The 14,485-nt window shown below is 33.4% G+C and overlaps 1 protein-coding gene and 1 long non-coding RNA gene across 5 annotated transcripts in view; one reads left to right on the top strand and one right to left on the bottom strand.

The window, feature by feature from the left end:
• The window catches only part of LOC128314020 (uncharacterized), a 54,963-nt gene that overhangs the window by 37,384 nt on the left and 3,094 nt on the right, over positions 1-14,485 (top strand). The window contains exons 2-3 of one of the 2 annotated variants that reach the window (XR_008295311.1): positions 4,036-4,111; positions 6,232-7,082. This is a non-coding gene — a long non-coding RNA (uncharacterized LOC128314020). Of the gene's footprint in view, positions 1-4,035; positions 4,112-6,231; positions 7,083-14,485 lie in introns of those variants that run through there. The other variant, XR_008295310.1, reaches the window with a different exon arrangement.
• LRP1B (LDL receptor related protein 1B) overlaps positions 1-14,485 on the bottom strand; it is a 1,862,224-nt gene that overhangs the window by 5,615 nt on the left and 1,842,124 nt on the right. For all 3 annotated transcript variants that reach the window (XM_053214983.1, XM_053214982.1, XM_053214984.1), the window contains 3 exons: positions 9,006-9,082; positions 1,830-1,920; positions 564-708 (listed from right to left, as the gene is read on the bottom strand). In XM_053214983.1, the coding sequence (XP_053070958.1) occupies positions 564-708; positions 1,830-1,920; positions 9,006-9,082 (313 nt within the window). The remainder of the gene's footprint in view (positions 1-563; positions 709-1,829; positions 1,921-9,005; positions 9,083-14,485) is intronic.

Here is a 14,485-nt window from a genome sequence, read left to right on the forward strand (position 1 = left end):
AACAGAAACTTTACCCAAAAAAGGCAGATTTTTAGACTATGTGTATCACAACATTACCCAAATTAATAGGAGGGTTACTCTAGTGGATAGAAAAAATATTTTAGAAAAGTAATTTGATTACAAGCAAATTCAAGGACACAGCTTAGTTGAATCAATGAAGCACTAATGGAAATAAAATACTTATTGTGGCAATGAAGTACTGCACTCTTATTATTAAAAAATAAATCAGACAGTATTTTTCTACTACGCTGTATATATAGATGTACTAGCATCTCAACATATTTGAATAAGACATTATTTTAAGTAAATTATACTTATATAAATGAAATGAATGAATAAATATATATTTTCCAAAACATGTTATCTTAACTTCATGCTTCAGGTGAATGCAGGCCTTAATTTTATTTTTTCTTTAAAAGAGACTATAACATTCAATGCATCCTAAAGTTCTTTACTATAACTTCAGATAAAAGAAATGCTGATAAAATTAAGGACTGTATTACAGATAAGCAACTCAAGAATGTTAGTGCTTACTGTCTGTCCATCGTCTTAAAACATATTACCTTTGTTGCATCTACCATAAACCCAGGATCTAAAAGACCTCCATCGTTGTGATCATGATCCACCTCATACATGTTATAAGATGGATTGCCAATTTCTACATTGATTCCTCCATTGATAATAGGCTGTCTTCTAATAGTTTTTGTCCTAGAATATGTGAACATTAATGTCTCAGTATTATGATCATGATACATAAAACTATCATATTTGTAGATTTACTGTCTTATTTTAATATAAATCACAGAAAGTTAATAAATAAAGTGCAGTTAAAACAAATGATATTTTCAAGTCATGGAAGGACAAAAAAAAGTCTAAATGTGATTAAGTTTTTTCCCAAAAGTATTTAGACTTAACAATAAAAAATGCACTTGGAACATATTCCTCCTAAATAGCTAATACATTAGTTGAAATTGAATATTCACTAGTTAATTAAAAAAAATTAATGTTTACTTATTTTTGAGAGAGACAGAGCACAAGTGGGGGAGGGGCAGAGAGCGAGGGAGACACAGAATCAGAAGCAGACTCCAGGCTCTGAGCTGTCAGCACAGAGCCCAGTCCAGGGCTCAAACTCAGGAGTTGTGAGATCAAGACCTGAGCTGAAGTTGGATGTTCAACCAACTGAGCCATCCAGGGGCCCTCTTAATAATTTTTTAAATTAAGTTTTACCCTTTATTTCTGAAAACCATGACTAACAAATAGTGATAAAGAATCTTTGAAATAGATTGTTTTCAATACCCAGGTCATCCTTGGTTCTGGATAATAACTCTATAGACAACCTACTGCTTCCAGATCTTTATAATTGCCTATTCAGATAATGGTAAAATCATACTTCCAGGAATATATAAAATAAATAAATACATTATTTGTGAATTTAATGCACAATTTGTGATATACAACACATATTCAGTATCATTGTATTGACATTACTAATCCTACACATTAAGATAATAGGATACACTTCAGAGACTCTTGGTGTTTCATGGAAAAACTACCACAAATGTAAAATTGTACTGAAATTTTAATTAACATGTCCCCTTGTTAGTTTTGTTAGAATATACAAATGGAGCCATTCCATCAACATAACAAGGGAGAAGAGCTGTCTGAATTTTACTCACTTTAAAATGAAATAGAGGGATAAAATGGTTTGAAAACAAGAGTTTGCAGTTGGAATAACTAATGTTTTTAAGAATTAAAAGGAAAACATTCCTACATTTTCTGTAACTGTGTGTGTAATTTATTTACTGACTGTCTAAATGATTGAATCTTACCTTCTTTTTCTTTTACAAAGCACTAAACCAATTACTAAGGTTGTTATCAAAGTCACCAGGAGGACAAGAGGCACAATGATGGCAATGCTTCCTATTAAAAAAAAAAATGAATAGGAGAACACATAAATAAAGTGAATTAAAGATTTATATAACTGAACACCTTATTACACTAAATCATTTGACCACTGATGTAATGAAAGTAAAGCTCAGGCCAAACATCTATATTCCTAGTTCATAACTATGTTACTGAAAAATCACTCTTGTATTAAATACTGATTTGCTGGAAATGTTTCTTTAGATATCTTTCATTTATGTGTTGCTGTTAAATACCGTGAGGTTTAGAAATACTGTTATCTTTGTCAGGCAGAGTCTGATTCTCACTGTACACATTTACTTGCAATGATAGAAGTAAATACATGCTGGTAACTTCTTGTAAATCAGTGGTGACTGAACACAAATTTATACAATTCCACTGGTCATAATCCCACCTTTACTGTTGTTCCTTTAGCTATAAATACTCTCTCTCAATGAGTACATGTGCCTAGTGTATCTAGGCATCTGATGGCAGCCTAGTCAAATAGAAGGTCATCAGCATTGGATTCAGATGGACATAGGCTTAAATATCAGTTTCACAACATAGATTGAGACCTTGGATAGGTTATTTAAAACTTGAGGCTCATGCTCCTCACCAATAAAACAGACAAGAAGACCTACTACACAGGCCTGTTAGCTTGATTCAACAAAATGGGGGGAGGGGGGGAGAGGAAGAGCAAAAGGGATTGTTTTTCTTAGGTTCTAGCCCCAGAATAGTTTCAGCAAAGTAGATCTGAGAAGTTGGTTTTGTTATAAATGTCCATTTTCACCTTTTTCCCCCATGTATTTTAAAAAATGATCTTAGGTTCTATCACCTATCTTCAAAATGGAATAAAATATCTATGGAATAGATCTTCAAGAGTGGTCAGAGAAACTGGGTCTTAGGGGAGAAACAAAATTGAGAACCTCTGCCCTCCTTTTCTAGCTTGGCAACAATAGCAACCTTTTTCTCCCCATCCCCTGCATCCCACCCGCCTCCCACCAAGAGAGGGAGGAGACAATACCCCTTTGCTGATAAGGTGATCCATAGGAAGATACACCTATAGTTATGTAACTTATGCAGGAAGAAACTTGAATGTGAGGTTTGCTTAATAACAGGAGTATGAAGTTGCTCTATCAAGCACCTAATGTTAGCTTTTCCAACAAATATCTTGAGACAAAGGCTTTGTCTATTTAGAATAGCATCTGGTTGATTCAGTTGAGTCATGTGGAAACTAAAACAAATGAAACCCCAAACTAATTGAAATTTAATGCGGGGATCTCGAATGGCTCAAGAATGAAACATTAGGAATTATTAAATATATTAATCTCCCTCTGCAAATACATGTGCATGTAAAATACTGTGGCAGAAATGAATGGTAATGTTTAGCACAATAAGCAGCTGCTTAGGGACAATAAAACAGTAAGATCAGTTTTGATAACTCTAGACAGAAGTTATCTATGTGAAAAATAGTCCATCCTGGAGATCGCTTACCAAGATACCAGAAAGTCTTTATTAAGGAAATCTCATGTGTAACATAATCCAATTTGGAACTTTAAACATCATTTGTTTAAAATAACCAAATAACTACATCTTCCATGCAAGAAAAAAAATATGACTTGCATTATGTAGTCTGTTCCTAAAGTGTAAAATTCATTTTATTATTTCATATTCTTACCAAACTATACTACTTAGTGAGTTTGGTATTATATTACCATCTTGGTTTTGGGAAAGTGAACTTTATATGAATGTGTAATTTATTAGTAATTAAAGTAGAGAATCTGGCACCTTGGATAGTAATTAACATTTATTCACAAGTTTTAAATACCAGTGAACAGCTTGGTCTCTTCATAAACTCTGACTTCAACTGACTGATCATGACTTTATAAATATCCTTACTTCATTATCTTTCTTTTTTGTTTTTTGCTAAAATATCTGGTAAATTGGTAGATGTTAAATACTTACCAATCCTGGTTTTAAGGTACATAAAGTTACTTCCCCTCACTGCAATTGCATATTATTATAAAACGTATTTGTTGTATATAGTTTAATTCCCATATAAGGTAGATATGCTGTTATATATACATGCTAAAAAACTTACCAACCTTTTTATTTTTCTTTCTCCCATCACAGATGGCAGTTCCAGTTGCTTACATTGCAGCACTCTGTTTAAGAGTCTAGACTTCTAAAGTTTATACAACCAATTAAGGTAACTGCAATAATGCTTAGTGTAGCCAATAACTAATTCAGGGTGGCAGTTGGGCAAGTTTTAAAAATTTGGTTTCATAAAATTTTATATTGAAGGGAATCATTGTCAACAACATATACTTTTAGAATTATAAGACAGATATTTATCAAAGTAATTTTTTTCCAAAGTAGAATATATAGAAGTAAATATATTGTAACATACATCAATCAAGGTCTTTTGCAGATGATTTTTTTTAGCAGTAAGTTATTGGTGGATTGTTCTAAACTGATTTTTTTTAAAAAAGCACATTCTGTACTTATTAAAGATGGAGACGATATCTCAACATCTCAATAACCTTCTCACATAGAACAAACCTTCCTTTGCAACACTGTTCTGAAGCCTCTTTAGGTAACACCTCCCCATTAGAAAGGGCTATATTATCAAATTGTTCTATTGAAGAGACCTTCTCCTGGGGAGAGTCAGGATAGCACAGCAGTTGAGAGAATAGACTCCGGAGCCAGCCTATCTTTGTCTCAGTTCACACATCCATAAAATGAGTGTCATCATTAATATTACATCATAGTAATGTAAATAGGATTGACCATCATACAGGAAGTATGACACACATGTTTATTAAATAATTAAAAATATATGTTGCCACTCTGCTTGAGTTGGGGAAGGTGGTGAGTTCACTTTGGGACATGTTGAGTTTGAGATTCCCATGGAATACAGATGATACAGACATTGCCATGGATATAGACATGGATATTGCACTTGTGCAGTGGGATCTATGTCTCAAACTCAGGAGACAAACCAGGATTGAGAACAGAAATGTAGGGGTAGTCAACATAGAGTTGGTAAGTGAGGTTGAGGAATTATGAATCACCGGGGAGGCTGTGTATAGTGGGAAGTGGAGAATGAGTTATCCGGAAGAAATAGAGAAAGAGTATCTCACAAAGAAGACAGAATTGCTTCAAGAGAGTTAAGAAGGGAGCCAGAATAATTCAGTGTCCTGGAAGTCAGAGGAAAAGGACCTTTTGTTTATTGGTAGAAAGGTATAAATATTAAACATATCGTTACAGTTGACCTCTTTTGACTTGTTGCTATATATTCTGCTTTTAAATGGATGTTTACACATATCCATAAATGTGAAAGTGGATATGTTTTTGTGAGTAGGATATTTTCTCTTTGGCACTGGGATAAACTGTAATATTAACAGTCATAAAGAAAATATCTTCCCTTTGTATCACTGTCCCTCTTGTCCCCTTGATGCCAGCACACTGGCCTTTCAATCCCTTGGACATCTTTAACTCTTTCCTGTTCCAGGGTTTTTGTACCTCCTGCCCTTGTGTTTGAAATAGCCTCTTAGCCTCTTCTCTTTTTAATCCTTCAAATCTCAGTTTACATACCATCACCTCAGAGAAATCACTCCTGACCTCAGTTCTCCTCTGCCATTCTCTATTTTTGCTTCACTTTCGCTCCCTTCACAGGACCAATAAAACATTACAATTATTTTATAAATCTGCATGCTCACTTGTTTGCTTCCTTGTTTTATTGCTGTTTACCTTTCTAGAACCTCAGTTTCATAGAAGAGGCAGTCTGTCTCACTCACTGACTTGTGGCTGGGATCTAATTCAGTACTTGACACTTAGTTGAGGCTTGATAAATATGCCTTGGGAGAATTAGGACAAAGGCATTATTTTGTTGCATTTTTCAGTTATCTCTCTAAATTTACAAAGTTTTGGGTCCTTGGTATAACATAATTAATTTTTTTTCTATTTTGAAACAGGATGGTATAAAAGAGATAAGGGCAAGATAGGAAAAAAGGAAACACAGACCCCTAACAGATATCACTTCTCTGTTGTCACTGTATTAAAATACAGCATCTGAATATTACTGCCTCACAAATGCTGAGTATATTTTTATCCTCCTTAATTTTAGCAAATATGAACAGCATAATTCAAACATTGAGAATTCACTCCCTTAAAACCTTAGGTAAAATTGAAATAGAAGTATACAAGGAATATTTTATCATGTTTAATTTTAAACTCTTCAAAATAACTTCAGAAGAGTCAGACTAGCTTTTTTAAGTGGAACCTCAGCAGAATATTCTAGGATAATAGATCTGTTTAATTCCACAGGCTGATTTTTAGAATCTTTAAACGGCAACAGCCAGAAAACATCAGTATGACTACCCCAAGATGATTAAGAAATCTGTGCATCAATTGGAAAGGTAAATCTCCTTGCCAGTTGACAGTCTTCAGGCCAACAGAAGCCGTGTATTCTTTATTATTCCAAGGTCTGATAGTTAAGGAATGCTTCACTCTTAGTGGAAATGCAGATCTGAAAACACACTGCTAAAGTATCTATCTTTTCCTATTGGGTGGATGACTTCTCTCCAAGTTTGGGGAACATTTGACAACCATTCAAAACCACAGGGCTTTAACAGAGAATAAAAATAATCCTCTTACCTCAGGTGGGATCAGTTTACTTTTTTTCCTTCTTCCAGAGTTACTGAGGCAAGTTTTGCTAAGCATAAATGTCTGATGATAAGTACCTTTTAATAGTGTCATTATGTGGTCAACTTTGCTCAAATTTAGGAAAATTTGACATTTACAGAGCTAATAGCCCTTTCAATGTGCATTGATACTTCTATTAAATTTAACGACTTTAAATCAGTGATGGAAGGAAGAACGTTAGAATCTTTGGAAAAAGGGCTACAAATACTTGCAACTCCTTCTTTTTGATAGTCCCTTCTCAGAACTGTTGCATGCAATGAAAGGCATTGGCCTTATAAGGGAGCTTTATGGCCATGTAAATAATTGGAGATAGCACCCTCCAATAAAAACATCTGGCATTCCCTCCTCCAATCCACCTTCCAAACACCAAGCTTTCCCTTGTGGATGGAACTTATGCCAAATTAAAAAAAATTCAATTGACATATTACTCTGTATCCTTCTTTCTTTTCAGAGAGTTTATCAATAAAGTTGTTTTTGACTCTGTTAAAGGCTATGTATCTCATTTATCTAACTGAGAAATCACCATAAACAAAAGGTTAAAATAACTTGTCTTCAAAATTCTCAACTTATAAATTCAGTGTGTTCTATAGGTTAGTAACTCGAAGTGTACTTTTCGCTAAAAAACAATGCTATTAATGATTGCTGAGTTTTGTAACTGGTTTACAAAATCATATATAAATTAGTATGGCTCCAGAACTATTATTTGTAATATGGGTATAAGCCCTACATCCTGGGAAGAGAGAAAAGAAGTATTTCTTTCCCTCTCCTTTTTCAATATCAAATTAGGCAAGGCATATTCGTGTCCTGTACTAAATTTTATGAACCAGTTTCTCAAATTCCAGTACTCTATTCCTACAGTAATGTCCCCATAGTTTTCTTAATGCCCTGCTCTTCCCTTTCTCTTCCCTTCTCCTTCTTTCTCTTCCTTTTCCTTTCCCTCCTTTCCTTTCCCTAAGGAGAACACACAAATTCCAGGGTAAACCCCCAATAATACTATATGACCAATGATTACTCATCTCTGCAAATTCAAATATTCATGTCTAGGCTATTTATTCTAGACCTATTTGACATTTTTCAAAGATGCTCATGTCTATTTGACCAAATTAATTTCTAAATGGTGGAAATTTGGACAGTTTTGCTTAGAGAATTTCAAGCAGTGATAGAGAAACTATCTGGGGGCAGTTGGAACAAACAAGTAGATCAGCAAACACTAGGATCCTACATCTAGGATATAAAAATTGCATACTTTTGCCTCTGATAGTTCCTTGCCTTTTTTACAAACTCCATAGTATGTTTTTTGTTTTCAAGAAAGTTTTTTCAGGGGTACCTGGGTGGCTCAGTCAGTTAAGTGTCTGACTTGGGCCTGGGTCACGATCTCATGGTTTGTGGATTCAAGCCCCATGTCGGGCTCTGTGCTGAGAGCTCAGAGCATGGAGGATGCTTTGGATTCTGTGTCTCCCTCTCTCTCTGCCCCTCCCCTCCTCATGCTTTGTCTCTCTCTATCTCTGAAGAATAAATAAACGTTGAAAAAAATTAAAAAAAAATGAAGTTTTTTTTCACCAGGAGTGACGGACTAGAGACAAAAATGCTGAAGTAAGCATTTGTCAATCAGGGATATAATTTTTCTTCTTCAAGAATAAATTTACCCACTTGATAGATATTACATATTTCAAAAGTGCTTCACTCATAATAAAATTAGTGACAATATGTGTAAATTGGGAAACTTTCATTTTGAAAATTTTCATAAAATTGTTTAAAGTTGTTAAAAATACATGCGTAGACACACAAATGATGATGTAGATGGACTTTCATATCAGTGACCTGCCCTAAGACTATATAACTGCACAAAAAAAGGATTTGAAAAATGTTAAACTACATTTTAATACACTTCAAAACCAATACTTTAAAGATAAGCAATAAATCAACCCATGATCCTTATTAAGATTTTCTTGTTAATATACTTTTCTTTAAGACTCACCAGTCACGTATGCTCTCCAAAAACATACTGAAATGCATTGCAAGAAAATATACTTTGCTCTAATTAAAACATGGAATTGCTTTTTTTTCTGGAGCATTCTCATATCCACTGTGATATTTGAAGCCTTAGTACACTGACGTTTCCCATTTCCCAAGAAAAACTTATGCTAGGTTTGCAGATGTGCATTCTGAAACCTGCCAAGGTTTGAACTCTTTCTACCTGAAAGCACACGTAAATGCTGGATCTTGTCACCATGTGAGCTCAGTGCTCTATCCTTCCCAAAACACCTGGATTGCAATATATCTCCTGAAAAATTCCTTGAAGGAGAAATTCCAAGATTCAAGTCCCCCAGTAATGGCATAAGAGAATGGTTTCTGTACCATGTAGAACATTCATCATGGTAAGCTGAGGAACTTACTTGTGTTAATATTATCAGACTTGCTGCTCTTTGGGGCTGGTCTCTCACATTGTGTGCCTGACCAGTTGGTGGAGCATCTAGAAAAATAAAAAAATAAAGAAGAAGAATAAAAATTGGTTCATAACAAAACTCACAAGTCTGCTAATGTACTAACTTCCAACAAAATGAACTAGAGGAGCCAGCCATCACAGATTCGTAAATACTAGGTCGAGATTTCTGCTAATGTCCTGTGTATTGCCAATATGCTGAGGGTAACTTCAACTGTACTTCACTTGTTGAAATACTTTAAAAATTTTAGGTTTATAGTCATTTTTCTTTATGTCAAATCATCAATTTAGCATATTTTATAGAAAAACTGAAATCTTAAGAATTAGGAATTCATTTAAAAAGTACTGAAAATTATAAGTAACCACCATAAAAACTGAGTTTGCCCTTCAAGCAAATCCATCTTTATTAAGTTTCTGGGATTTTTTTTTTTTCTGGCTTGCTCTATGTCCAAAGTGTAACTAAATACAAAACAGCAAATGGTCATCTGTCTCAGTTCAAGCTACATAATTTTTACTTTTCTAATCACGGATAGGGAAATAACAGTGTTTTCCCATTTAAAATCAGACTCCTATTAGTATGGAAACAAGAGAATGTGCCCAGGATTTTTGTGGGAGAAGTTGTCTTCCCATTTCCCCTTAGAGGTACCATGACTCTGTGATAAGAGTACAGCAGAGGATGAAAATAATAGATCTGATTAAAATCCTTTACTTAAACATAAATCACAGCCATATAATTAGCTGGTTGCATCAAAATAAATGCTGGAATGGTTTTAGCTATGTTTAAATAATGCCTATTGGCTAACACAAGATGCCTCTGTGCATCTGTCAGAGGAAATCCACAGAGAAACCATTTAATTGGCTTCAGTTCTTACCTAAAATGACTGTCAAATACTACCATATTAAGAATAGTTGCACACAATAAAAGAACAGCTTCCAGAACCATTCCAAGTAGATCTTTCTGGGCATGGTGGCCAGACTAAATAACTGCAATTTCAAGGTGTCTGCCAATTCTGTCATAGCCAATTCAGATAGCTGAAGCTGTTTTTGGAACTAGGCTTCAATGATGCCATGTGAATTATCTGGGATATTCATGAAGAAAGTATTGGCTCTCCTAAAACATGGGAAAAATCTCATAAAATCATTACTAAAAAATTCACATTGTGAAAAAAATTTGTTTCATTAAAACATCAATGCCAGCATAATTGACAATAATGTTACAACTCAAGAATATAGTTATTTGATTAATAATGATATTGTAAAAGTATGAGTATGGAGTATGGTTTAAATGAAAAATAATATATTAGTATTAGGTCATCATTCATGCATCATCTTACCTTTTTGTTTATATTCTTTATAAAAAGCTTACATACATACTTCGTATACACATTTACTATATACCATAATGCAATAAATCATTAAAATAGATAAATAAGGTTTAGGGCCAGGTCAATGACTGTCTACATTCCTGAATTGAGGTAATGGAATGAGCGCCTTTTCATGTAATTATAATAAAGTGAACAATGAATAAAGCTGTTGATTTTTAAAAATCATTTATTTTCCTCTTCAGTTGTGGTTTTGCAGATGAATGACCTAGAAAATTGTTCCAATTCTTTACACTTTTTATTCTTGACACAACCCACAGATAATTTGGAATAAGGTGTTTAGAATGAATTTGTAAACACATCAGAATGAATTCTCATCACTGCAAAAAAAATTTTTTTAATGTAACTTTATGTTTGTCAAATCTTCCTGAGGATGCTTCATACTCCAATGGGGGGGGGGGTGGGGAGAAAACCAATACCAATTGCTTAATAATTTCATTATATAGCTGATGTATAAAAGGTTATTTTTGCCCAATTACATTGAATTACAAATTAAAATAAAAATTTGCTCTTTACATTACCTCTTTTGGTAACCAAGCTGAACCAAAAGAAAACAAACCTAAATCAGGGCTGATGTTAAATAAGAGGAATGACCTGAGATATATTTTGTTATGTTACGATATATATTTTTGTTATGATAAGAACCTCTGGGCTCATCATTACACTGAGATGCTTGGAAGTAAAAAAAAAAAAAAAAAAGGAATTGCTCAGGAATGGAAGGATTAAATACTAATTGACCAGATTGTGTTCTGATATGAACGTCATGTACGTTCAAGTACTTTAGGAAGTTATGAAAAATATCGCTTTAGAACTCCAAAAGAGTAAAGAGAGATTTTTAAACAAGATAAATATAGTGTGATTCTTAATTCTAAACTGAAATCATTTAGGTAGGACAGGTGGTATTTGTTAACAGTATTGATTAATTACCTATTTTATTCATAGTTTGGAATCCAGTAATTATTATGGATAAAAGAAATCACCTGCTCATGGTAATAAAGCTTTTCTGTTTTAAACTATGGAAGCACAATTAAATTCTTAATCTTCAGGGAATATTTTACTTATTACATACTGGAAATAACTCTCAGAGACTGTGCTGGAGAAATAATTAATTTTAACTGTTATACATCTTAATCAGCTGATGATCACCTTGCAATTTTCCCTATACTCCTTGTAAAACAATGTTTTATGGCCAAAGATAAAATATGTTCTACTGTTCTACATTTGTTCCCATTTCAAAAAATAATCTCTTTTGAGATATTACATAGAAATCATTACTCTTGTTGCCTACATTACACAATGACTACTTAAGGCATTTGCTGCTCCACGAGTTCTTCTTCCAGTGGTTGATTTAAGACCAAGTATTTTTACCATCTTTACAGAAATTCATAAATCTTCATACTGTGAGCAGACTACAATGATCAAAGCCATTAATGGCAGAGCATTTAGGAATCGGAATGTCTGAGGATCATCAAAATTTCCTGTCCAATTCCTTACTGAATCATTTGCATTATCATGCTGACTATAATATCTTTGGCATCTCTTTTTCATTTTTCCTCAAGCAAAATCCACAGTCCATGCCCTGGTCATCTTTAATCTGTACTGTTGCAATCCACTGCTCCCTGCTAATCATTCTCAGACGATTGTATTCAAGTTAGTCCTTCATGGCCCTCCCTATATAATATATATCTATATCTATCTACATCTATATAGTTATAGATGTAGATAGATATAGATATATGTCTATATAGATAGATATATAGATATAGATGTAGATAGATATAGATTATAATCTATAGATTATATGTAGATATCTATATATATTTCTTACCAGCAGAAACGCCTGTATATTGTATATCATTCCTTTACACTTATTCTATAATTGTTTCCTACTATCCTTAACCTTAGGACAATAAAAATTAGCTTCCTTTTCTTGTGTTTGTCACCATGGTGGTCTGAATTATTTAACTATTTAAACACTTTGGTGAATTAAAAAAAATTAATGCTTATTTATTTTTGAGACAGAGACAGATCATGAGTGGGGGAGGCGTAGAGAGAGAGAGGGAGACACAGAATCCAGGCTCTAAGCTGTTAGGACAGAGCCTGACACAGGGCTCGAACTCACAAGCCATAAGATCATGACATGAGCTGAAGATGGATGCTTAACTGACTGAGCTATCCAGGTGCCCTGACACTTTGGCAAATTTTAACTAGTATTGTTGGGACATGGATATAGAGAAGAAGGTAGAGAGAGATTTATTTAAACTATCATTTATCCTTCTTTCTTCACAACATCATATAAAGATATTACTCCTAGAAGTTTTTAATCTTTTTATTTTTTTTCATTGTGATAAGTGTACTCTTCGATCCCAATCCCCTATTTCCTCTATCCCCTTACCTACCTCCCCTGTGGTAATCATCAGTTTGTTTTCTATAGTTAAGGGCCTGTTTCTTGGTTTGTCTCTTTCTCTCCTTTTTTCTTTTGCTCATCTGTTTTGTTTCTTAAATTTCCCATATGAATGAGATGATACTGTATTTTTCTCTGATCCTCTTCTCTTAGCATTATACTCTGTATTTCTATTTTGTTGCAAATGGCAAGATTTCATTCTTTTTTATGGCTCCTAACAATTTCTTGAAGTCAATAGCTGCCTGGTAAAGCGTTACAGATTTCACTTTGTTTTTGACTTCTTCCCTTCTCTCTAAGGCTATTGACATTAAAAAAAAAGATAATTAACTGCTGCATTGTTTTCTTAATCTTATTCTTCCACTTTCATTATACCTATATGTATACAATAGACTTAATTACAACATATTTTATATTTCATTTATTTTATATATGTATATATATGTGTGTGTGTATATATATATATATATTTATACACACACACATATATATATTTATACACACACACACAGTGGAGTATTACTCAGCAATCAAAAAGAATGAAATCTTGCCATTTGCAACTACATGGATGGAACTAGAGAGTATTACGCGAAGTGAAAATAGAGAAAGAAAAATATATGACTTCACTCATATGAGGACTTTAAGACAGAACAGATGAACACAAGGGAAGGGAAGCAAAAATATTATAAAAACAGGGAGGGGGACAAAACATAAGAGACTCTTAAATATGGAGAACAAACAGAGAGTTACTGGAGGGGTTGTGGAAGGGGGATGGGCTGAATGAAAGGGGCATTAAGGAATCTACTCCTGAAATCATTGTTGCACTATATGGATGTAATTTGGATTAAATTAAAAAAATAAATTTAAGAAAAAATTCTTTGAAATTATTGTATAGTTACAATATACTCTTTAAATTATAATATTCTGAGGCACAATGAAATAACTTTGTGTAAAAGGAATAGTATAGCAGATATTAAAATGAAGAGTGAAAATTTTTGGAATATAATAAGTTTGGCATATACAAGTGTATAAAAATAATATTTAAAAAGGAACAGTTTTTACATTTAAGCATAGATATAAGACATATAATTAAACTGTCCAAAATAGTGCTGGCTCTGAAGAAGTAGAGTGACCAAGAATTGAGAACATCAGATAAAAAAATACTGAAGGTGTATTAAAATCTGAGATATTGCCTTTTACTGTGTAACAATGATCAACTTACATGGTCTACGAATGTCATTTTGCAGAAATGTCTCGAGTCACCTGCTTTGGGAGAACTTCAAAATAAAATAATGAGATTAATAACTACTCCCTCTTTTCATCAAACTTAAAGGTCATGGGACTCTTCGGACCAAAGTAAAATTCAAAGGTGAACCTTAAAGCAATTTGGAATTGAATTTCTCCATATGTATACGTATATATATATGAGACTGCCCTTATTAACCATGATGATTGAGACACGCAGAAGAAAAAAAAATCTCACAGGGGGAAACAATGACACAAAGGGATTAAGGAAGCCTTACAAAACTTGTGCCATGCATGTTTTGAATGCATATTTTGGTGCTCCAAAAACCTCAATAAAAATAAAAAATATTATTACATTTTGTTAACCAGACTTATTTTGTAGTATTGCCATATATATTATGTAAA

This window comes from Acinonyx jubatus, chromosome C1, assembly GCF_027475565.1.
Source record: "Acinonyx jubatus isolate Ajub_Pintada_27869175 chromosome C1, VMU_Ajub_asm_v1.0, whole genome shotgun sequence".
NCBI classification, from domain to species: Eukaryota; Metazoa; Chordata; class Mammalia; order Carnivora; family Felidae; genus Acinonyx; species Acinonyx jubatus.